Source organism: Gopherus flavomarginatus, chromosome 9 (genome assembly GCF_025201925.1).
Source record: "Gopherus flavomarginatus isolate rGopFla2 chromosome 9, rGopFla2.mat.asm, whole genome shotgun sequence".
NCBI lineage: Eukaryota > Metazoa > Chordata > Testudines > Testudinidae > Gopherus > Gopherus flavomarginatus.
In genome coordinates, this window is record NC_066625.1 from 2366058 (window position 1) to 2390290 (window position 24233).

Sequence of the window (24233 nt, forward strand, 5' to 3'; positions counted from 1 at the left end):
CACCAACATCCACGTGGGATGGCCAGGAAGGGTTCATGAGGCTCGTGTCTTCAGGAACACTACTCTGTTTAAACGGCTGCAGCAAGGGAATTACTTCTCAGACCAGAAAACAACAGTTGGGGGTGTTGAAATGCCTGTAGTTATCCTGGGGGACCCAGCCTACCCCTTGATGCCATGGCTCATGAAGCCATACACAGGCAGCCTGGACAGTAGCCAGGAGCTGTTCAGCTACAGGCTGAGCAAGTGCAGAATGGTGGTAGAATGTGTATTTGGCTGTTTAAAGGCGCGCTGGCGCACATTACTGACTCGCTCAGACCGCAGCCAAACCAATGTCCCCTTTGTTATTGCTGCTTGCTGTGTGCTCCACAATCTCTGTGAGAGTAAGGGGGAGACCTTTATGGCGGGGTGGGAGGCTGAGGCAAATCACCTGGCCGCTGACTACGCGCAGCCAGACACCAGAGCGATTAGAAGAGCACACCATGAAGCAGTGCGCATCAGAGAAGCTTTGAAAACGAGTTTCATCACGGGCCAGGGTACAGTGTGACTGCTGTGTTTGTTTCCCCTTGATAAACCCCTCCACCTTGATTGACTCATTCCCTGTAAGCAACCCACCCTCCCCCTTCGATTACAGCTTGCTTAAGGAAATAAAGTCACTATCGTTTAAAAATCATGTATTCTTTATTAATTCATTATAAAAAGAGGGAGAGAACTGACAAAGTAGCCTGGGTGTGGTTTGGGAGGAGGACCGCAGGGAAGGAAAAGGCCACTAAAAAAATATCAAAGCAATGACAGCCTTTTGGTTGGGCTGCCCACAGGGATGGAGTGGGTGGGTGCACGGAGCCTCCCCCCACGCATTCTTACACATCTGGGTGAGGAGGGTATGGAATATGGTGAGTGGTGAGGGTGGTTACACAGGGGCTGCAGCAGCACTCTGTGACCCCGCTGCTCTTCCTGAAGCTCCACCAGACATCAGATGATGTCAGTTTGATCACGCAGCAGCCCCAGCATTGCATCCCACCACTGCTGATCTTCCTGCCGCCACCTCTCATCTCGAGCGTCCCTCCTGTCCTCATGTTGGTCCCTCCTATCCTCACGTTGGTCCTTCCTATCCTCACGTTCACTGGCATCTTTCCTGTAATTTGATACCACGTCCTTCCACTCATTCAGATGAGCTCTTTCATTGAGGGTCACTTCCATGATTTCTGAGAACATTTCGTCTCGTGTCTTTTTTTTCCGCTGCCTTATCTGAGATAGCCTTTGGGATGGAGTAGGGAGACTTGAAAAATTTGCAGCTGCATGAGGGAGGGAAAAAAAAAGGAGAGAAGTATTTAAAAAGATATATTTTATATAACAATGCTTATACTCTTTCATGGTGAACACTGTTCACCTTACATAGCACACGTGATTTCACTACAAGGTCGCATTTTGCATCTTAATATTGAGTGCCTGCGGCTCTGGTGTTAGAGATCTCACAGATGCAGGTCCGGGCAGCAGAATTCAGCTTGCAAGCATCCATGGTAAGCCATTGTCTTTCGGCTTCTGCAGCCTTCATATACACCGTGCCCTCCTTTCCCAAATACCAAGCAAATCCCGTTCAGTGCTGCTTCTTTCCTGTTAACATGCAGCAGCAGAAACCACCTCCCACCATCCAATTCTCTGGGATGATTGCTTTACCCCTCCCCCCACCGCGTGGCTGGTATCATGGAAGATCACTGCTAATCACCCTCCTCACCCCCCCCCCACCACGTGGCTGGTAGCAGGGAAGATCCCTGCTAGCCAAACGCGAAAAAGCTCAGCGCCATTTCCCCCCCTCCCCTCGCCTCCCCCTGCTTGGCTACAAGCAAGGAAGGATTTCTTTTAAGCAACAGGCAAACAGCTGAGTAGGAATGGCCATCTCTGTCCCCTTAATTAAATTCCTGAATTTCAACCAAGTTACCATGAAAGATATCACTCTCCTGAGGATAACACAGCAAGATAAAGAAAGGATGTTGCTTGAATGCCAGCAATCACTGGGACTATACGCAGCTAGGCTTTGTCATGCAATGATACCAGACTACTTGCTACATGCATGGTGTGGTCAAGTGTCCTACCATGGTGGATGGAATAAGGCTGTCTTGCCCAGAAACCTTCTGCAAAGGCTTTTGGAGTACCTCCAGGAGAGCTTCATGGAGATGTCCCTGGAGGATTTCCGCTCCATCCCGGCACGTTAACAAACTTTTCCAATAACTGTACTGGCCACGAATGCATCTCAAGTCCTCAGGGCAAATCAATAATTAAAAAACGCTTGCTTTTAAACCATGTTTTATATTTACAAAGGTACACTCACCAGAGGTCGCTTCCACGGCTTCATTGTCTGGGCTAGTGGCTTGGGAGGGCTGGGAGGGTAATTCCGTCTGGGTGAGAAAAAGCTCCTGGCTGTTGGGGAGAACGGAGTGCTGTGTGCTCTCTGCAAGCTCGTCCTCCTCTTCCTCCTCTTCATCTTCCCCGTCCGCAGAATCCTCAGCCATGGCTGAGATTACCACCCCCACCTCGGAATCCACGGACAGGGGTGGGTAGTGGTGGTGGACCCCCCTAGAATTGCATGCAGCTCAGCATAGAAGCAGCAAATTTTCGGCCCTGCCCTGGACCTTCCGTTTGCTTCTTTGGTTTTCTGGTAGGCTTGTCTGAGCTCCTTAACTTTCACTCTGCACTGCACTGAGTCCCTGGTGTGGCCTTTCTCCATCATAGCCTTGGAAATTTTTTCAAACTTTTTTCATTTTGTCTTTTGGAACGGAGTTCTGTTAGCACGGAATCCTCTCCCCATATAGCGATCAGATCCAGTACCTCCTGTGCAGTCCATGCTGGAGCTTTTTCAATTCTCAGGAGACTGCATTGCTACCTGTGCTGATGAGCTCTGCGTGGTCACCTGTGCTGGTGAGCTCTCCATGCTGGCCAAACAGGAAATGAAATTCAAAAGTTCGCGGGGCTTTTCCTGTCTACCTGGCCAGTGCATCCGAGTTCAGATTGCTTTCCAGAGTGGTCACAGTGGTGCACTGTGGGATACCGCCTGGAGGCCAATACCGTCGATTTGAGGCCACACTAACCCTAATCCGACATGGCAATACCGATTTCAGTGCTACTTCTCTCGTCGGGGAGGAGTACAGAAACTGGTTTTAAGAGCCCTTTATATCGATATAAAGGGCCTCGTTGTGTGGACGGGTGCAGGGTAAAATCAGTTTAACGCTACTAAAATCGGTTTAAACACGTAGCGTAGACGAGGCCTCTAATGGCTGCAGTGCCGGTGCACCAGAGAAATGCACCCACGGACTGTAGTGCAGCACAGTGCCCTAAGACAATAGAAGCTTTACCAGAAAAAAAAAAAAAAAAAAAAAAGTGGCAAACACAAAACATAGGCTGTCCTGACCTTCCTCAGCTGCTGTTGTAGCTTGTTGTTTTTAATCATAAACCTACTCATACAGTTCCGCTTGCTGCCACAGCACCACTTGACCCCACTAAGCCCAATCCATGCACTGGGTGACAGAGGGCTGGGAGCTCCCATGGGGAGTAGTAAATAGGAGCATAAGACAGACTTTATTTTTCATGGGGAGGTGGGTTAGTACTGGAGAGAGACACGCAGAGAACTGAACAGTAGGGTCAAGTGGAATTATTCCAACTTGGAATGTTTCTCATAAGTCTCCATAAGGAAGCCAGCGTCTGGTTAAGTCGGATTCTAACCAATGAGTCTGCAGCTATGGAGGCTGAAGACTGTATGTTCATATGGGGCCCACACGTTGCAGGGCTGGATAAAGCTCACAAAGGCTATAGTACCTTACACTAGATTTCTTTCCGTTATTCAGTATACAGCGATGGCACTCCAGCAACACTCCATGGTCCCCCTCTAATACAGACCCTAACCTTTGAATGGTTTTCACCAAGACCATCTCATCTCTGCTACCCAACTGACTTCCTCAAACATTGTACTCCCTAGCTTGTGTTCAACTGCAGGGAGAAGCTTAAATAATTCCGTGAGAAACACTGTAGCTTTACAGACCTTGGAGTACAGATATAAGTTAACAGAAACCTCTCTCCACCCCCAACAACCATCACTTGATGGAAGACAATGTGGACTGGAATCGGTTGCACTGCCTGCACTGTTTAAAGGTGTGGAACATTACTGGAGATGATAAAAACAAAAAGGTACCACAAAAATTATACCACAACGCCTGTAATTACAAGAAGGCCATTGTGGCAACATAAGGAAAGACCATGTAGTACATCAAATCCCTATTTAGCCAGATGACTTCCCCAGTGTAAATTTCAGGCTTTATATCATGGGACTCAAACCTTTGCTTGAAATTCCACCCCTCCTGATACCCATCTCCATTTTCCTTTAAGGCTGGCGTGGAGATGAGGGTCTGAGAGGAGACAGAAGCAGTTTTGGAGTTCTTGATTCTTGCCCCAGCACATTAAGGTATGTATTTAACACCAAGCAGCCATTAACGGGGACGGAGGGGTTTATATGCTTTCCCATGTCTGAGTTTCACATACCAATTTCAGAACATTCCAATGCTTTAGAATAACTGGTAAGATCTTGCACTTATACCATCTTTACATCTCTCAACTATTTCATTTGTTAAGCACTCAGGGTGCTCAGTGCTGTACAAAACAAGATGCAGACAGTTCCTGGGCAGAGCTTACTGAACATTAGAGAGACAGGAGCAGAGGCACTACATGGAAGCACTGTCTAAATACAAGGACTTTCATTTTCTTTTCATAGCACAGACTACACCTGAAAAGAGAGAGTGCCTTAAGGGCCATCCATTATTGGCAATTAAACATCCTTGTGCCAACTACAAGTGTTTACATGGAAACCAGTATTAGGAAAGTATTTAAATTTATTTACATTTATAAAAATGTACAAACACCTTAGAGTGGAGGCACCTTTGTCATAAATTACAAAAGCAAGCAACTAAAACTAGCAATCCATGTATGTTTAACTTCTTCTAGCACAATTTATACCAAGATGAGTCAGCACAATAAACCAGCCAGTGCAGGATTGGCCTTTCTTGCAGTTCTCAACTCTTATCAGGGCCCCAACCTTAACTGGAGTCTCTGGGTAATACCACAATATACATTTTAATGGCTTATTTTTAAAATACCTGTGCGCGAGTATTTGGGGGGGTGGTAGAAAGTGTGGGTGTGTGTGAAGCAGCCCTCAACCTACTGCACTGATCACTGGTACCATATTCTCAGAAGAGAAACTAAAACAGGTACACATTTCACTGACATGTGGGACTCGGGAAACCAGTGTAGTTGTTAAAGGCCACTTCATGTTCCTCTAGATCTACAAGAAGTTTTTAAAAACCTTTATCCAGAGAGGTAATAGGCAGTACTTTTCAAAGAATATTTATTTTTGCTGCAGAGGCAGGGTAGTGGTCTTCAAACTTTTAAATTCCTAGTTTCAGGATCAATATAAATCTCACTAGGCAGATGACAATATTTTGTGGTCTCTCTACTTGAAGTACAATGCAATGATGTGATTGCAGTTTCTAGAGCCAAGGGCTGTCACCAGCCCAATGCCAGTTCTTCCAGCAGTTGCATGAAATGTGATCACCTGGTTGGCCTAAGGCAATGGCAACAACATACACTGTGTACAAGGCAGGCCTGATGGGGCTGACAGGTGTACTCAGATTTTTTGTTGTTGCCCCCTCCATGGGAGGGTGTGTGTGTCAGGGGGCGAGGGAGGGTTGTTTTTACATTAAAAACATTCAGGTTGTCTTGTTTCTCCACAAAACCACCAATGGCTAATGCAGAACTATAAGTGTATGGTAGAAATAGTGGTCTGATTTTAGAAAGAATCAATCATACTGGTCAAAGCTCTTATTTCAGTTTGTTTTTGTTAACCTCGAACATGCTTTTGTGAGAGCTGTTCAGTAAAGAGACAAGCCTCACCTCCATGGCTTCAAGTAATGGCTGAGCACTTACAATCTCTGGAACTCCAGTAAAAACAGGTATGGGTAGGTGGGTGGAGGGAGCCTTAGTTGCCATTTATCAGCCTGTAAAACCGAAGTGATCAAGTGCAAGGCCACTTTCGATATTTAACTGTGCGGAATAGACTGCAAAGGCAGTTAGGTCCTCTGCAGTTCACGAGAGCCATTTCCACATCCCCAATTCCTGCTCTTTACCTTAAAGTACCAGATTTCATTCAGTCAGGCCATTCCATGTTCAGCTCAAATCATAGCACCAAATCTTATTCCTTCTGTATTGCAAATGCGTCCTGATGGCTGATTAAGGACTGGATCAAGGAGAGAGACCCCACATCAATAAATGAAACCCTAGACAAGATGGAACACTAGTGGATTTTCCCAAGGTTGGAAGCCAGAAACTCTCATAGGTCATTCTGTGGAAGCGATTTATATCAAGGGGACTTGGTCACTGTGTCAAAATTTGAAAATCTGTTTTAGATGTTAGAAACAAGCATCTTTTGCTGTGTGCATACAGTTCTTTTTACATTCTCAGTTAAGGATATCTTAGTTTCACTACATTAAAGTCACTGGAGTTGCACCAGAGATTAATTTGACCCCACAAGTCTAGAAAACATGTTTGGAGCTATTCCCTTCATAGCACACTATGGACTGCATGAAAACTGAACACATTAAAACCAAAGCACATTTTCTTCAGAAATTTGTTGGATATAAGAGGCTGGTCAAAAGTGACAGTGGTACTACATCCTCTTACATTCAAGGCTGAACACAACAGCTGTATTTCAGCCATCCCAAGAAATTTGGAAAGGACGATTCTGCACATATTACCTCAAAATTCACTGAACAGACACTGTGAAAAATCTCCTAAAAAACCCTAACATAGGTTTTACAGCTCTGACAGCAAAGGATATATAAACTGAAGTTCTAAAAACAGCGGCTTTGACAGTTTTTTTAACAATGGATTATGAAGAACTACAGCTTCTTGTCTTTTTTGTGAAGGCACATGGTGCTAATCAACTTCCAAAATCCGATTTCTAAACAGACGTCTTATTTTGAGCCTAGACAATAAAGAGCATGTTAACATTTTCTCCTAACTGGAGTTAGAAGAATTGAACTGAAGCCTGAAGGAGGTTGCTGTACTACTCAGGTCCAAACAGATGGACCCCTTTCCATTTTCAGAGGCATCATTCTAATGAGTAAGAGATACAGGAAAACAGAGAACAGAAGGGGTCACTTTTACAGATGCATTCGAATACCAGCACATTTGCTGCTTACTTAGCTATGAAGTGGCTGCACTGGATTGGAATGTGGGAACATTTAGAAAGATGTGCATGAAACAACTCTACTTCCTATACATTTGCCTAATTGTTTTGGTTCTTCAAAGCAAAAATTTGACTGGCTTATCCCTAAAATCTGCTACTCCTTTGTACAGCAGAAGATGCCTTAAGACCACCATAAGAAAAATGCCTTACCATAAAAATGGGAAATTTGCTGGGAAATGGAGTCCAAAATTCATCTTGATTTATTTTAGCTCGCACAAGCACCTGAATGCTCATCTTTAACCCAATGCTTACTGCATAAAGGGCCACCCCCCCATAAACAGGCTGGAATGAGTTTGTTCTCTCCTGATTGACTGGTCAAACTGCTGCCATCACAAACGCCACTTTTGAAGAAAATAGTCTCCACAAGCAGGAAGCCCTAAAATGCCACTTTTAATTTAAATAGTTTCAAACAGAACTCAGTTTAGGTCAAATCCCAGAGCCACTGAAGTCAAGGGGTTTTGCCATCAGCTTCAACTGGTATCAGGATTTGGCTCTTAATTCAGTGAAAAATACTTCTCATCATGTTAACTTTCCAACTGTTGAACACCACTGCTGTCACTTTAATTAAAAAAGTGACATTGTAGGTCTTCTTTAAATTATCAAAATCATTACTCTTACACATTTTCTGTATTTCCTCTCATCACTCAAAAATGTTTATATAAAAAGCCTGCCTTTCTAATTGGCTTCTTCCTCATTAATCCCAAAATTCACTGGTATCGATAAGTCACTTCCATGGTGATATACAGAGAACTGTGTCATCACAGTATAAAACAGCCCATTATAAAGCAAAAGCTTCTATTTTAAAGACAAATATCTTGGTGATCAGCAAGATACGAAAGGAAATACAGAATATAGGACATGTTTCCTAAAATACATTTGTAAACATCTGCCAGAGTGTGGCAATGGTTCTTTAACATAAATTGGAACAATGTTGACATGTGACAGCTATATATATATATACTGGCTACGTACAGTGGCTATTTATTCAGGTAATATACCTTTTTAAACATAAAAACATCTAGTTGGCATAACCTGGCACAAAAAAAAAACTCTTTTTTGCAACACCATCCTTTATTAGCACAGCTCAAAACTTTCCTCAAGTTCTACTATTTTTTTGTTTTTGTTTTTAAAAACTGTTATATTAGATTCAGTACATTTCGGCTGCCTAAAAGCTTTCATTTGTCATTTTTGTCTGCTGCTGTTCTTACCCATACCCTGTTTATGTTCAGCTACTATTGCAAATTCCATCACATTGAATAAAGTTTACTGAAAACTTTTTATTGTAATCAAAATGTGACACAACAGGGCTGTAATGTATTCTGCAAATCATTCTGCTGATATTTCAGAACTGATATCAGCGCTTTCTGCCAGGCAATTAAAAAAAATTCAAATGTGAAAATTTTCACAGTACAGTAAACTCCACCCAAACTAATTAACGGTGGTTAAAAATAAGATGCCTCAGCAAAACCTTTCATGTTACATGGTCACAACTCACAATTCTGTACAAAATGTTCACTTTATAAAGCTCTGATGTAAAAATCAAATAATCAAGCAGCAATATTTTAAGTGCAGCACAGGGTCTTTCATGTCATTATTTACAAAGCTTGAATTTGTTTACATTATAACAAAATTTAATACAGATGACTTAATAATAAGTCAATTTTTCTTATCTGTCATTTTATACAGCGACAGATTTCACTTTTTGGTCATCCTTCTCTTTCTCCTTTTCTTTATCTTTGCTCTTCTTGGATTTTTTCTTCTTGTGTTTGTGTTTTTGGCTTTTCTCCAATTCAGATTCATTTCCAGTGTGTTTCTTATGTTTCTTGTGTTTTTTATGCTTCTTGTGTTTCTTTTTGTCTTTTTTCTTTTTCTTTTTCTTGCTGTCCTGACTCTCTGCTGAGCTTGCACTGCTGCTGTGGCTTCGAGTCTGACTTTCAGAAGGGCTTTGACTACGGCTGCGGCTAACACTGGGACTACTTTGACTTTGATTTCTACTTACGCCAGGTTGGCCAAGCGATGCTTTAACTGCAGTCTCTTTAGATTTATCCCCTGCCTTTTCTTTCAGTTCTCTAGTATTTCTTCCTATAGAGTCCTCATCTTTTGTCGACACATTACTCTCACTGTCACTTTCATTGTAGTCTGGTACAAATGCAGCCTCATCAGTTTCTCTAGTTAAGTCAGAAGAGAGTCGAGAGGAGTGGCTTAACTGAGGCTTAGGTTTGATGGTGCTCTTGTCACTCTGCCCAGTAGCATGTTCTCTCTCATTTTTTGCATCCGGCGAGCTGTGTTTGTAAGATGATTTATTGCCACTTATGTCTCTGTCTTTATTGCTCTTTGTTTCTGATATGTGTTTCTCTCTTTCTTTACCCGAACTTCTATCTAGAGATCTGTGTTCATCAGATGAACGTTTGGAATCATACGCTGTTTTGTGATCATACTGTCTTCGGTCCCTCTGAGGGCTGTAACTGCTCCTTTTGGACTCTACAGTTCCCTTTTTGGACAATTCTGTACGTTCATCTCTTGGTTTATTCTTCTGGCCTGATGCACTCTCTCTATTTCGAGAAGGGGAGTCTTTTCTCCTTGTTAACTCATTCTTTTCATCTCTACGCTTGAAACTAGAATGATCTCTGCTGCTATCATAGTCAGATTTTTTATCCCTGTTAGGAGTAAAATCTCTAGCAGAAGATCCACGCCCAGTATCATGTTTATCTGAAGATCTGCTGTCTTTGGAAGATTGAGAAAGGTTTTTTAGGTTTCCTTGTTCAGTCCCACGTTCTGAATGGCCTTTTTCTGGTTGAATACTGCTCTTCCTTCTCTCAGAAGTGTCCCTGTCTGACACAGAATGATCCCGATCTTTGGTTTTCCGTTTTTCATTTGATACAGAATTTTTTGAACTTTTTGCTTCATGCTGGGAGCTTTCATAATTTGCTTCTTTTGCAGTTTTCTGTGGTTTTTCCAAAGGCTCATTTTCTTTTTCATTGTGTTTCATAGGGTTTGTGGGCTTAGCACTGACATTTTTTACAACACTAGCAGGTTTTCCTACATTTGAAGGTGTTTGCGTAGATTTAACATCTTCCTCTTCAGACTCAAAGTCATCTTTATCCCACTTTGACTGAGGAACCTGAATCATAATAATGACATCTTCAGCAGGGGCTGTTATATCATTATTATACTCTTCCATGGTCTTAATGACCGTTCGTTTTGCATCTGGTTTTTCCTCAGACTTTCTAACAGGGCTGCCTCCAGTAGAGCTAGTGCTAAGGTGGGAGGAAAAAATAAAAAAAATATACATTAATAAAGACCTAAAATCCAGTTACAGCAGATTATAAAGTACATCACTTTGATTAACAAAAATAAAGTTTAATTTCACAATTTAAAATCTAAATCTTCAATATTCCTTCCAAAAAAATTCATATTATAAAAATGGGCAAGAGAGGATGATCCCACAGGGTAGAAAATATGAGCCATAAATTAATATAGTTATCTCCCTACTATGCATTTAATTAGTTTATGCACTAGATTTCCCAATCTGATAATCTCTTGTCTGATAATTCCTGTGTGTCCTAGTTCCTTCACCTCTTCAACTGGGAGATCAGCAACCAATGAGACTAATTTTCATCTGTCCAGTGGACCCATGCCACCTTTCTGTTAGTTTTTTTCTAGATATCACATTTATTTTTAAAACGCCTGTTACAGTAATCCAAAAAATCCCATCCTAGATGAGTCTATTATCTTGCTTTTAGCAGTAGCCACACGTAATGGAAAGGCAGCAACATGTTCTTCTCAGTCCACACAATAAATGAGGCATAGTACACACAACCAGTTGGGCAATACTATACATGAGTGGGTGATAGATAGGAAGCAGCCACAGCATCAGGTAGTGTACCTCTGCACCCCCCCAAACTTGGTCCTGCATGGAGTGGAACCTGGCTGAATTCGAGGATTTAGCTCAAAGAATCTGTTTTACATGAATTTGATTTTTAATAGATGAGACTGTAGTTTAAGGCCTTGTCTACTGCAGGGGTCGGCAACCTTTCAGAAGTAGTGTGCCAAGTCTTCATTTATTTACTGTAATTTAAGGTTTCGCGTGCCAGTAATACATTTTAATGTTTTTAGAAGGTCTCTTTCTATAAGTCTATAATATATAACTGAACTATTGTTGTATGTAAAGTAAATAAGGTTTTTTAAAATGTTTAAGAAGCTTCATTTAAAGTTAAATTAAAATGCAGAGACCCCAGACTGGTGGCCAGGACCAGGGCAGTGAGAGTGCCACTGAAAATCAGCTCATGTGCCGAAGGCGGCATGCGTGCCATAGGTTGCCTACCCCTGGTCTACAGGAACAATTAGTTCACAGCAATCGGGGGCATGAATCTACCCCACACGAGCCTGCCACAGACTAAGGTCTGGTCTACATGAGGAGATTAGGTCAGCATAACTACATTGCTCAGGGGTGTGAAAATCCACACCCAAGCAATGCTATTAAACTGACGTAACCCCGAGTGCAGAACAGTGCTAGGTGAATGGGAGAATTCTCGCGTCAACCTAGCCACCCCTATTGGGGAGATGGAGTACTTACTGCGAAGGGAGAACCCTTCCCATCAGCGAAGGTAACATCTACACTGAAGCATTGCAGCTGTGCACCACAGTAGCAGTTTATGTGTAGACAAGCCCTAATTGTCCATGTGGACTCTGATTATGTGCATTAACAGTTCGTTAATGTGCTTTGATCTAGTTCCATTTCAAAGAGGACTAGCTCAAAGCACATTAAACTGTTAATGTGCCTCAGCAGGGTCAGAACCCAGCTTGCTGTGAACTAAATGTTCTGATAGACAAGCTCATACACTACAATTGTTTGTACAGGTTGAACCTCTCCAGTGTTGCACCCTTGGGACTTGACCAGAGAATATGCCGAACTACAGGAGGTCAATGCAAAGTGCCAGTGGGTCTCCACAGGCACAGGAAGTAGAGGTGCGGGGGGTGCTGCAGCACCCCCAGGCTTTGTGCCATCTGTGGCCCCCGGCATGGGGGTCCTGCTGCCACCAAGGGTCCCGGCCGCCGGCCCCACCCAATGCCGGCCCAGGTCCCAGCCACCAGCCCCATGTCCTCCCGTTCCCTCCCAGAGCTTGAATAGTAGCGAATCAGCTGTTTGTGGCACTCCAGAAGCACTGGGAGGTAGCAGCAGTAGTTGATAAGCGTGGGGCCACCAGGGTGCGAGAGGTGCAGGGCAGCGGGGGGAGCTCGGCACCGAAGGATGCTCCGCACCCACTATTTTTTCCCCGTGGGTGCTGCAGCCCAGAAGCACCCATGGAGTCTGTGCCTATGCTGGACCACTGATGTTACCGGACCAGGGAGTGCTGGATTAGAGAGGTACAAAACTAACACTGCTTGATTGTGGTTCATGTGCTCATTTTACTACCAATTTAGTTGTTCCTGTCATTAGACAACTCAAAGATTTTATTTTATGGTGAGTAGGAGACAAAACGAGTAAAGAGGAAATCTGAAGGTACCTGGTGTAATCTACAAGAGTTGAATTCGATCCATCAGCTGCTGTTACTTTTCTTCTCATTTTTCCTTTCACTTTTTCTTGTTTAACTTTGCTGCTGGGTGGCTCAGGTTTCTCGGCAGGTTCTTTTGTAGGAGGTACATTTTCCCCACTTACAATCTTTTTGCCCGTTTCTCGGTTTAGTTTAATCTTTTTTGCTGGGGCAATCAGAGAAGCAGCTTTGTCCTTTTCAGGAGATCTCTCTGCTTTCTCACTATCAGGCTCAGTTTTTCCCTTTGGTGATGGTTTCACTTCAGCAACTTCTGCTTTAGAGGTTTTTAAAGAAGTGGTTTCATGTTCCTTTTCTACCTTTTCCTCTGCCTTTCTTTTTCTTTTTTCAGGTTTTGTATCAGTAGGTTTACTTTTTTCCATTGTTTTTTTTGACTTCTCTTCCTTGCTTGATGGCTTTTCTGGCTTGGATTCTTTTGGATGCTCTTTCTTTACTTTTTCGTCCTTGGCTGGTCTGGTTTCTGGATGCTCTTTTGTCACTTTTGGGTTACCTTTCCGAGGTGTGCCAAGTGCCTTCTCATCCTTTTGAGATGACGTCGATTTAGTATTGTCTGTCTTTGGCAACTCCTCCTTTGCTTTTTTCACAGGAGGCTCAGTTCGAGGAGACTTTTCACGATCAGCCTCTGCTTTTTCTTGGGGTGCTTTAGATGGTTTTACTAAACTGTCTTTCTTGGTAGCGGCAGTTCCTTCTGTTTTTCGTTTTGTCTTGTCAACTTTTACTTTAGGTTTATCTTTTTCTTTTTTCTCTTTTTCAGATACTGGTTTAAAAGCAATAGAATCTGCTTCCATGGGCTCATCTCTGACAGGTGTAGCATCATCCCTACTTGGGAGCATGAACAGTGAGTCAGTTTTAATTTCTTCCCCCCCACCAGGCTCTCTGGGCTTTCGCGAGCCTTCCAACAACTCAGCATTGGGAAAGCCTTCACTCTCTTCCCCTTTCTTTCTCTTTCTATGCTTTTTATGTTTATTTCCTTTGCCATCTCCTGATGGATTTTCAGCTTCCTTTTCCTTTGATTTTGTAGGATCTTTAATGTTGTGGCTTTCTCGGGCTGAAGGCTTTTCTGGATAATTGCTACCTATATTGCGACTTCTATGGCTTTGTCCACTAGCAAAATCCTCTCTACGACCCCGAGCATATGGGGAATTCTCTCGCCTGGATCCTGGTGGACCAAATCGGTCTGGAGAAAAGTTCTCTCTATTCACTGGAGGTCTAGGCTGAGTTCCAGCAGCATAGCCCTTGTAAAACTTTTCATACCACTCTCGATAGTTCCTTTCCCATTCTCTGTATCTTTCCTTTTCAAATGGATCTCTAAAATCAACAGATCTGCCATAGTATGCTTTCATGTCATATGGTGGAACTTCTCTATACCGGTTAATATATTCTCTCTCCCCCTCTCCTTGAGGTACAGTCCGCTTAGTGGGGGATTGGCCTCTAAAAACTGGAGATCTTGATCGTGAATGGTATCTTCTATATGCGGGTGACCTTGATCTCGAACGATGATATCCATGGGACCTTGACCTAGAACGATAGTTACGACTCTTCCCCCTGCCTCTTCTTGGGTATGGAGGTGATCGTGAGTATGAACGAGAGTGTGAGCGACTAAAGGATCGAGAGTAGGAACGGGAGCGGGATGAACCTGATCTTGACTTGGAGTATGTATATGAACTTCTAGAGTAAGATGAAGCACTATATGGTGACTTGGACCTTAAAAACAAAAAAATAAACAAAACACTTTTAATGTAAAATAATTCCTTCACTTTGCTTTAAAAAAACCAAACAAACCCTCCTCCCAAAAAAATATTTTTCCCTTTTCTATATTCTGTTACCAGAACCACTGTCGGCAGTTCACACAGTCATAATACCACTGCATGCTTCTTACAAGTAAATCCGTTGGTAACAGTGTCTCTACACATGACATGCAAAAGTTGCTCTTTTGATTCAGCTAGCATAACAATTGGTGCAGGAAGACTACAAGCCCAGTGTCTAGCCTCATCACTCATTTCCATCATATTAACTACCATGTTTGTTAATTGATTTAAGGTGGTGTATAGTGGCCTCTACTGGTATGTGTAAGCACAGACAAATATTTCATCACTTGGCAAATCAGTCTGCTGTACAGATCATTTATGTTGCAACAGGATGCTAAAAGGGCAAGTCTTAATGGCTAAAGTGCAGAACCAGGCATTAGAAGACCATGAATTAAGTTGAAGACAAAGCTAAATCTTAACAAAATGCCAGTTCAGTCACAATTTAACTTTACTGCTTATTTGGCAATTTGCACAGTGTGCATAATATTCTGTACTGCAACATGACATACGATATTATTTAACTAATGCTTTCAGCTAGGACTCCTCACTGGAGATAAGTGCAATACATTGATAAAGCCTAAGAACAGTGACCTTGTTTCAAGTAAAATCACATTTAAAAGCTTTTAAGCTTTCAACCTGTAACTTTTGGTAATACTACAAATGATTCAGTGTTACTACCAATACTGTGATTTGTATGGTGTTATTACTGAAGAATTTTTCAGACCAACATTGCAGAACAGATCTGTACTATTAGGGTGAGAAGCTTATAAGGACTTTCAGGACACTGAAGATATTTTCCTGGCAGAAACTTTTAAAAAAATTGTCTAATATAACATGCCACTACACTTTCATCAGTTCCCCGTGAAATAGCCCTTCAACCATAATTTAACAAATGTTTTCAAAAAATTAAACACAACAGCAAATACGCTTTTTTTCATTCCTGAGAAAAGCTGAATGAAGTAAAGTGAACTTAATGCTAGTGAAAGGCACCAGATACGCAGTCCTGGAAGTTAAACTCTTCCAAAGTATCCATAGATTAGATGACACACAGGCAGAAGTAATAGAGTCTTTTCACACTTTGCTAAGAAACATCTACAGAGTCACGTAGGGAATTCAGCAAAGAATCCTGTGGCACCTTATAGACTAACAGACGTTTTGGAGCATGAGCTTTTGTGGGTGAATACCCACTTCTTCAGATGCATCTGAAGAAGTGGGTATTCACCCACGAAAGCTCATGCTCCAAAACGTCTGTTAGTCTATAAGGTGCCACAGGATTCTTTGCTGCTTTTACAGATCCAGACTAACACGGCTACCCCTCTGATACTTGACACCATGTAGGGAATTCAGTAAGCACATCTACTCAGTTTTTCGTCTGTGATGAGATATGGTATGTCTATACTACTCGCTGCATCGGCGGGCAGCGATTGATCCATCGCATCTAGTCAGACACAATAAATCCATCCCCGAGTGCTCTCCTGTCGATTCCTGTACTCCAATGGCACGAGAGGGGCAGGCGGAGTTGACAGGGGAGCATCAGCAGTGGACTCACCACAGTTAAAACACTGCGGTGAGTAGATCTAAGTATGTCAACTTCAGCTATAGCTACGTTATTCACGTAGCTGAAGTTGCACAACTTAGATTGATTCTCTCCTCACCCCACCCTGGGCAGTGTAAACCAGACCATAATCTACAAGGATGTCACCGCAGGCATAGAGATCTCCCTCACCCAAACTGGACTAAGTCGTAATTCCAGATGGGTCAAACTGCTGCAAGATTATAAAAATTTCCAGTCAATTACAATCAGGACCAAATATTACCAATGATCTAACCATGAAACTTGTATCATATTGCTAATCCCTCTGAAGAAAGAGGGGTGGAGTGGAACTCTCTTTTATTCTGCTAGATTAGTTGGCTCTGCATTACAGACATGTAAAACAATTACCTGGAAAATGAGCGTCTGCGTTCCTTTTGAATCTTCTTGTATTCCATCAGTTCTTTAGCAAAATCATTTGTAAACTCATCGAGTTTCGACTTTTTCTTTTCTCTGTTAAAATAAAATGATAGTTTCAACATATACACATAAAAAAAGACATCAAGAAACAAATATTAATATTAAAACATTTACATTGCATGCAAATAAAAAACGAACACCCTATTTTTATGAAAAACTAATATTTTCTATATGAATTTCATGGCAAACTTTAGAATTACAGTTGTCTTGTTTTAGTTTTGTAGGTTTACTACCTTGTAATGCAAAGCACATTGGAAAATTTGCTTTATATGTCACTTTTGCTTATAGCAGATGCACTTTAGTGTAATTGCTGTCCAATATGCTATTGAAATAGAATAATGAAAAATAATGCAACTTCATTCAGAGCCAAATACTTACTCCTCTTTAAGTCTCCGCTGCTCTCTGTAAAATTCCTCCCTAGATAAAGGAGGTGCTTGTGTCGTTGGGATGGTATTTGAATGAGCCGTTGGTACTGCTGTTGGTACCCATGGTGTTGATATGTTTGCAGGAGCTGGGGGGTATCCTGGTGGGGGGACATTGTACCCAGCAGGTGGAGGCTGACCAGGTGGAAACTGAGGAGGAAACTGTGGTGGAGGTACCCCCGGTGGAAGAGGAAGTGCATGGGGAGGTGGAGGAAACAGGGGAGGTGGAGGCACAGTCACAAAGACAGGTGTTGATGCTGGCAATGTTGGGGCCTGAGTCCTTTGTGTACGTTCACTATGCGGGCGTCCTCGATTTGAACTTCTAAAGAAACCCAAAAACACGTGTCACTGTTTGTTACACTCTGCCCTTATTTTAAAAGAGGAAAGTGAAGGAAGCTTGTGTCCATCTGAGGGCATTTCCTGTCCTTGTCCTCAATTTAAGTCTCTTAAACTCCACCCTGCTTATATGTCTTCTCATTTCATTCTATATTCCTCTTGCTCCTGACTCTCCCCTCCATATCCTCACCCCCAACTGCTCCCTCAATCTTCTTTCCTCACTCTCAGTTTTGCAATTTTGGACAGATGCTCCCTATGCTTACAACAGTCTCCCACTTTGTGTGTACCAAATGCCCACTGCTCCTCCACCAATCTTTGATACATTTAATACTTTGCACTTGAGCACTTCTCATCTTCAACGCACTCTACAAATGTTAACTAATCTTCTCTTGAACTTCTTTAAACTTCTTTCTTAGAGTCTTCCTATGTTGTTGATCTCACAATGATGCATCTGCACTTTCTTGGGCCTGAACTGCTGTCCTGTTTATTGACTGAGAGTTTAATATATTTGTGGTATGGATTTTTTTTTCAAGTGTTTTGTAAAGTGCTATGTATGCTTACAGCACAACAACAATCAAATAAATGAATATACATCCCAGAAAGAATGATTAGCTTGATGATGACATAGGATTGAAAGGGATCAGTTTCACCATTTGAAAGCACTACGTCAGAGAACCCAAAATCGCTGTAAGGTAAATGTTATGTGTTTTTTTTATTTGCATAATTTAGTCATCTTAAACAATATTAACCAAATTCTTTAATAAACAGAACTTATAACTCTGAAACTGATTTCCAATGGCTTCAAATAACAAAGCCAATTCCTTCAGCCCTATTCTGCAAACTATCAAGAGGGAAGTTTTCCACCTGATTTTTTTTTAATTATATTTGAGATTTTAAAATCTTTTTAATGATTTATTCTTTGAAAGTGGGTTTATTTTTTGCAATATCTTGTAGATTACACTCAAATTTCCCTTTATGTAATCCTAAGGAAATCTACAGTCCCAATTTGTTAAAACAAATTCAGATGAAAGCATATAAACATGGTAATTACCATTTGGCTTAGATTCACCACACCTGTCTACATATACTTAGGTAACAAGTGGTTTACAGTGAAATATGTTCAATAACCAAATCACAGTTAAATTTAACAAATTAGCAAGCTGCTTAAAAGCACTACAAAGTGAAATGTTTTTTGCAAATATACTTACGGTTCCCAGCCTGGCCTATTGCCTGCAGAGCGAACCGTATTGGTTCTTATTGGCTGACCTATTTAGGGAAAAAAAAATTCTGTTCAGATAAACTGAAGAAATATTTCTGTAAGAACAGGGCTAAAGTTATGGTTACTCACCAGTAGTGGGTATTGACTGTCCTTGTGAAGTCAACTGGCCTTGTAATGCTGGCTGTCTTAGTACAGGAACCTGGTAGCCCTTAGGGATCAAGAGGGAAAAATCAGAAGAGAAGCTTTCTCAAAACATAAAAAACTCATTATATATGCTCAAGTAAAATTTACCTTCTCTTCCATCACAGTGCTAATCGATAGAGACGAAGAAGTTTTAGAATGTTCGGAGGCTGTCACAATTGCAGCAGGAGGTATAACACTATCAGCATCACTGGGAAAAAAAAAAAAAGGACACAAGACTTGTGACATTCAAATATGGTGTTTTAAGTTATTGAAAGAAAAAGGACTGAGGTAAATAAGAAAAAGCTGCACTATTTTTAATTATTGCAAAGAAGAACATGTTGCATAAAAACAGATTTAGGACTGTAAAAAAGGTAAAGTACAAGTTCACTGAAGGAGAGGGTCAGAAGGGAACACAGATAAGTTTTCCAGAGTAGCCTCTATATTTTCACATGCAAGTTTTAGATTGTGTACATTTAGACTTTTACATACAAATCTCAGTTCCAGGGTGTGTAAAATTTAGTAGAGACATACTTTCAAATAGAAATTTAGTGGCTGGGATGAGATCATTTTGAAATATGGCACTCAGGTGTTTAATGATATAGGTATGTGATACTGTATTTGTATTGTATCCTTGTATTTTGCTATGATACTCAGACATGAAGAGCAGCTGTGTGTAAGCTTGAAAGCTCATCTCTCTCACCAACAGAAGTTGGCCTAGTAAAAGATATTACCTCCCCCACCCTGTCTCTCTAATAGGTAGGCTGACACTTTGTTTGACAGAGGTACTGTCTTCTAGGTTCAAACCACAGAGCTAGAGACATGAGCCTTCAACTACAGTTTATTTTTTTTAAAGCAGACTTTAATGTAATTTCATAGGAAGTTGTTTTGGACCTTAAATTTACAGTGTGAAGAGTTAAATTTACATAGCTTCTAATTAATGCTCTCTAACTCACTATGCCTCAAATCTACATATGTCACTGTTGCTTTGATTTATCTATTTCATAGCCACTAGGTCAAACTCTGTATGATGTAGACGATAGAACTTGAGCAGAAGGAGCGATATCAATGTAAATGGTAAGTTTTACCTGTAGATACATTTTTGTAGTTTAAGAGAATGCACAGTGTCTCCTCAATAGAAAGAAAAGCAAACCTAATAGGAGTCAAGAATGCTTTCCAATTGGAAGAGACTGATGTATCAAGCAAAATGGCAACTTTAGCAGCCGCTGTTCGCTGCTAAATTTAGAGACTGTTCCCCCAGAAAAGATAGTGGGAGAAGAGTTCCTATAAGAAAGTAATCCTACACTGGGAGAGATTTAATAGTGACAAAATAGTCACCAAGATAAGTGCTTCTGGAGAACTGGCTGCTCTTGAGTGATGCATGTCACCAACATATCACAAAACTGAATCTTTATTTAAAAGAATTGTGAACATCTCCAAAAGAGCAGACTAATATAACTAATTCTTCTACAAAGAAGCAGATACACATGAATGAAATAAGATTTGGTATGCCTCAAATAGATAAGAAAAGTCTATAGAAACAAATGCTTGAGTACCATTCTCCCAGTATCTCATGGAGTCACTACTAAAAGGAGAAGGTCTCACAAGGTCATGAAGTGTTCATAAGTTGGATATACATAATGTGTCAAAGAACACATCACTGATTTCAAGGAGGAGTGGAGGGGGGAAAATTAAGTTTGTGAATTCCACCCTAGCAGAATACAAGGTGAATGACCTGTTAAGTTACAGCAGGGAAAGTGAAAGACAATATGATAAATGAGAACCTCCAATGCTGTACTTGGAGCTGGAAAGGAGAGGTTTGTCTGTTAACTATCACTAAAGCACATATAAACAGTTACCAAACAAGATAAAGCATTAGAAGTAAATCTAAGTGGAAAACTAGCATTAACATTTTTATTTCTTTTTCAATTACTTACTGAAAAGGTCCTTCTGGTTTTTCAGAGTGAAGAGATATGGACATTGTTGCAGAGATATCAGCAGCAGGTGTGGTGGCAGAAGACTGATTTACTGGCAAAGTAGTCGTCACAGATGACTGACTAGGAATCAATGACGATGTTAGAGAAGGTGAAGAAGTGACTGGAATCATTAGAGGATCCTGTTGTCTGGAAACTGGAGGCCTTACTGCGGGTTGCAGGTTCCGCTGAACTGTCGGTCTTGGTGGTTGTATCTGCTTACGGAGCCTTTTTGTGTAGCCAGTTTCATTTTTGAAGTTGTTTACAGCCTAGAGGTAGAAAAATCATTGTTACATAAAAGTTTTTATGTACATTATGATCCCTATAAAAAACTTCCTTCACTAAGCATTAAGGTTGAACTATTATCTCTAGTTTTCAGAGCTAACAACCACTTTGAGATAAAAAAGGAAGTTCACTTTCTACAGAGCTATCATATGAGGCTGTTCTCAGATGCACGAACAGCGCTGTGTCCGTTTATACTGTCTTCATATTTGCAAGCTTCTCTTCACAACAGCGAAAATTGGAAGCACGATTTCTTTTTGTGTAAACCAACAATCAAACATCCTTTTGACAACATATATATATTGAACTATGAAAATATCTGTCTATGTTTTTTGCTGAAATCTAGAAACGAGCCAATTTTCTAATCTCCTAAATCAGAAATTTGCTAGCTGTATTTTTAAAAGTGATAATTTCAAAATAAGCAATTAACAGATTTGAAAATGCAAATCTCAACCAGTCATAATTATGGTGATGGATCCATGAAGTAGAATTTTCTTGCCGCTTAGCTACTTACAAATAAGATGAGCTTTTCTTACATACATTATATGTAAAGTGAAGTTACCTGGCGTAAGAATTTGTTGGCAATTAAAGCATCAGGGGAAACATCTGTTTGATGACAAGTTGGGCAAGTATGTTCCTCTGATTCCAATAGTGATGTTCTGATACCTGTGAACAATCAGAAGTACCTGAGCTAACAAATATTTAAGTCATACTTTACTCTCATATCCCTGTACACAACTAAAATTGGGGTCCAGAGGAAACAGACTGGGCGGAAAACATTTAAACAGGGATCGTGGAGTCCTAGTATGCGGTATTATACTTTAAAACAAATTCTGTGACCACACACTAATAATTAACAGTGACTTAATAACAGATAAAGAAATGACAGGTTGATTACAAAGAAATATTTTCTGTAAAAAGAAAGATTTACAGATCATAAAAGAATAGCATCATTTCCATGGCTTTTTGAAAATTCCACCTTAAAAAAAACACCACCGTGTTCAGACTTAAACATTGTTTAGTGTTTGCAAATCACAAAGTACAAGATAAAGTTAGTTTCACTGACTCATTGTCATGCACTGACTTAACTAGTTTATTTTCACTGTCTAGTGGAGTGGGATACAATAAGTAATCAACTTAGATTAATGGGTTAATTTTATTTCTAAGAAAGCATTAGTAAATTAGGTTAAGATTATATTTTTAACTAACTGTCCTTTTAAAAGAGAAGTTTGAACAGTCTCTTTCCTCTTGTTTGAGCCTCCAGTTAATTGCCAGTGTTGTATTTGGGATACTAACAATTTATATGGCAAAGTGATAACAACTATTACCAAATCAAACAAGAGAACAAAGGATAAGAAGGGCTTGAGAAAGCATTTATTCAAACTAGGTGTGCTCAACATCAGTGACTATAAAAAATAATTATACAAGCGTTCACTTCTTATGTTTCTACATCCCTATGTAAAAAATTCCCCTAATCTGAGTTCCAGCTAAAGTTATCTCCAGCATTCTTCCTTTGCCCCAAGATAAAATGCAAGAATTTTCTGGCTAATAGAGACTCATGTTTCAGAATGAAGAGGAGGAGTACAGCAATTGTTGTTAATTCAGATTCCTGTTCATTTTACACGATCATTTGGCATTTCGGTTAACTGTAATGTCAGACTAGGGCACTTACATTCATCACAATAACTGTTTCCACAGCAGGGAATGACAACGGCATCATTCATTATATCTTTACAGATGAGACATAACAATTCGTCTGGAATAGGATCGTCCTCTTCTGAGGAGGAGGATGGTTCCTCCGGGAGGAAAGGGGGCTTTTCCTTCTTCCCTATAGCATAAGCCTCCCTGAAAGAAATAGTCTTAAATTAAATTATCTGTTTAAAGAAGGAGTATCAAATTTTCAGATTTTATAATAGAATTAATAAATTAAGAAAACACTTGATGAATAGAATTCAACCATGTACTTAGTATTATTTGTTACACAGCAGAGATTTAATCTCTAAACAGGTGATTATTTATTGCATAATTGGCACAGACCAAACATGATACTGTTTCTACATAAGGAGGTACACAATGGAAAAATGAATTGAGATTTAGAAAAGGTGGCGTTTTAGCTGTATAACAGGTACCTTTTTTAAATTACAGTATGAACTAGATTTAAAGGTTATGTAGATCCCTCTCTCTCAACACACCACACCAATGTTTTCTTGGTTTCTAACAACCATAAAATATTACATAAAAATATTTGATATATATTGGTATTTAATGGGATTTTATCAGGTCAAGTAGTTACTTCTATTTTTGGACAAATTTTGATGTACACTACATACAGTGCAACCACATTCAGACCATCTGCCATCACCACCAAAACATCCATATAAACCCAAGTATTTGCACTGATGTACTTTTGTAATCCTTATCCTTCCCTCTCTCTCACTGAGGATGCTATCATTTGTATTTGAAGTGCCTGCACTATTTAAAAAAGGTGCTACTCATCTGCACAAGTGTTTGTTGGATTAGGTAGGACCTTACAGAGAATAACCATTTTCTACTGAGTTAAAACAAATAGGGTGAACTCAGATTTCCTGAACTTCCAGTGCTTTTCCACTAGACCTGAGTTTGCAGTGTGTTTTGCACAAAGGAGTTTAGGATTTAAACGTATGAAGAGCTTCAGTATCAGCAAGGTTTTCCAGTGGCATGTAGGTATTTATTACCTTTTATTGGTACATCTTAAAAAGTTTACATAAAAACACTAAAGACCATCTGATCTTAAAACCTCTGGTGTCTTGGCTGAAACTGGCAGTTTCATCTAGATCTGCTCAGTGTTTTGCAAGAAACCTATGAAGCAGATGCAGCATAAGCTGAAAATCAGCTTTAAAAGAAGTGCTTAACTACAGCTGCAAATATTTAAAACATCAGCAGCAGCACTCCTATAGCAGAGAAACTGAGGTAGAGAGTTTAGGTGACTAGTGCAATTCATACCAAGTCAAGGGCACAGAATCTCAGAAGCCCAACTCCCTGATCTAGCCAGCAGATAATGCTGCCATCTCAGTGTTGGGCATTTTTATAAAGTGTTCACTTTTAAGAAGTTTTTCATTCGAAGACCAACTATTCATTTTCAGTACCTTGTTACTATTCTGCTCAAATGAAGGATTTATTGTAAGC

At 40.5% G+C, this 24233-nt stretch overlaps 2 protein-coding genes across 5 annotated transcripts in view; both read right to left on the bottom strand.

The window, feature by feature from the left end:
* Nucleotides 1-322: 322 nt before the first annotated feature.
* The window catches only part of LOC127058506 (troponin T, cardiac muscle-like), a 195071-nt gene continuing 171160 nt past the window's right edge, over nucleotides 323-24233 (bottom strand). The window contains exons 2-3 of one of the 2 annotated variants that reach the window (XM_050968637.1): nucleotides 2327-3341; nucleotides 323-1292 (exon numbers count right to left, since the gene is read on the bottom strand). In XM_050968637.1, the coding sequence (XP_050824594.1) occupies nucleotides 970-1292; nucleotides 2327-2507 (504 nt within the window). In that variant the 5' untranslated portion in view covers nucleotides 2508-3341 and the 3' untranslated portion in view covers nucleotides 323-969. Of the gene's footprint in view, nucleotides 1293-2326; nucleotides 3344-24233 lie in introns of those variants that run through there. The other variant, XM_050968636.1, reaches the window with a different exon arrangement.
* RBBP6 (RB binding protein 6, ubiquitin ligase) overlaps nucleotides 8543-24233 on the bottom strand; it is a 39304-nt gene continuing 23613 nt past the window's right edge. For 2 of the 3 annotated variants that reach the window (XM_050968541.1, XM_050968539.1), the window contains 10 exons: nucleotides 22741-22913; nucleotides 21631-21734; nucleotides 20751-21055; nucleotides 18925-19024; nucleotides 18763-18841; nucleotides 18623-18680; nucleotides 17035-17400; nucleotides 16588-16689; nucleotides 12793-14541; nucleotides 8543-10542 (listed from right to left, as the gene is read on the bottom strand). In XM_050968541.1, coding sequence (XP_050824498.1) covers nucleotides 8964-10542; nucleotides 12793-14541; nucleotides 16588-16689; nucleotides 17035-17400; nucleotides 18623-18680; nucleotides 18763-18841; nucleotides 18925-19024; nucleotides 20751-21055; nucleotides 21631-21734; nucleotides 22741-22913 — 4615 coding nt within the window. In that variant the 3' untranslated portion in view covers nucleotides 8543-8963. The remainder of the gene's footprint in view (nucleotides 10543-12792; nucleotides 14542-16587; nucleotides 16690-17034; nucleotides 17401-18622; nucleotides 18681-18762; nucleotides 18842-18924; nucleotides 19025-20750; nucleotides 21056-21630; nucleotides 21735-22740; nucleotides 22914-24233) is intronic. The other variant, XM_050968540.1, reaches the window with a different exon arrangement.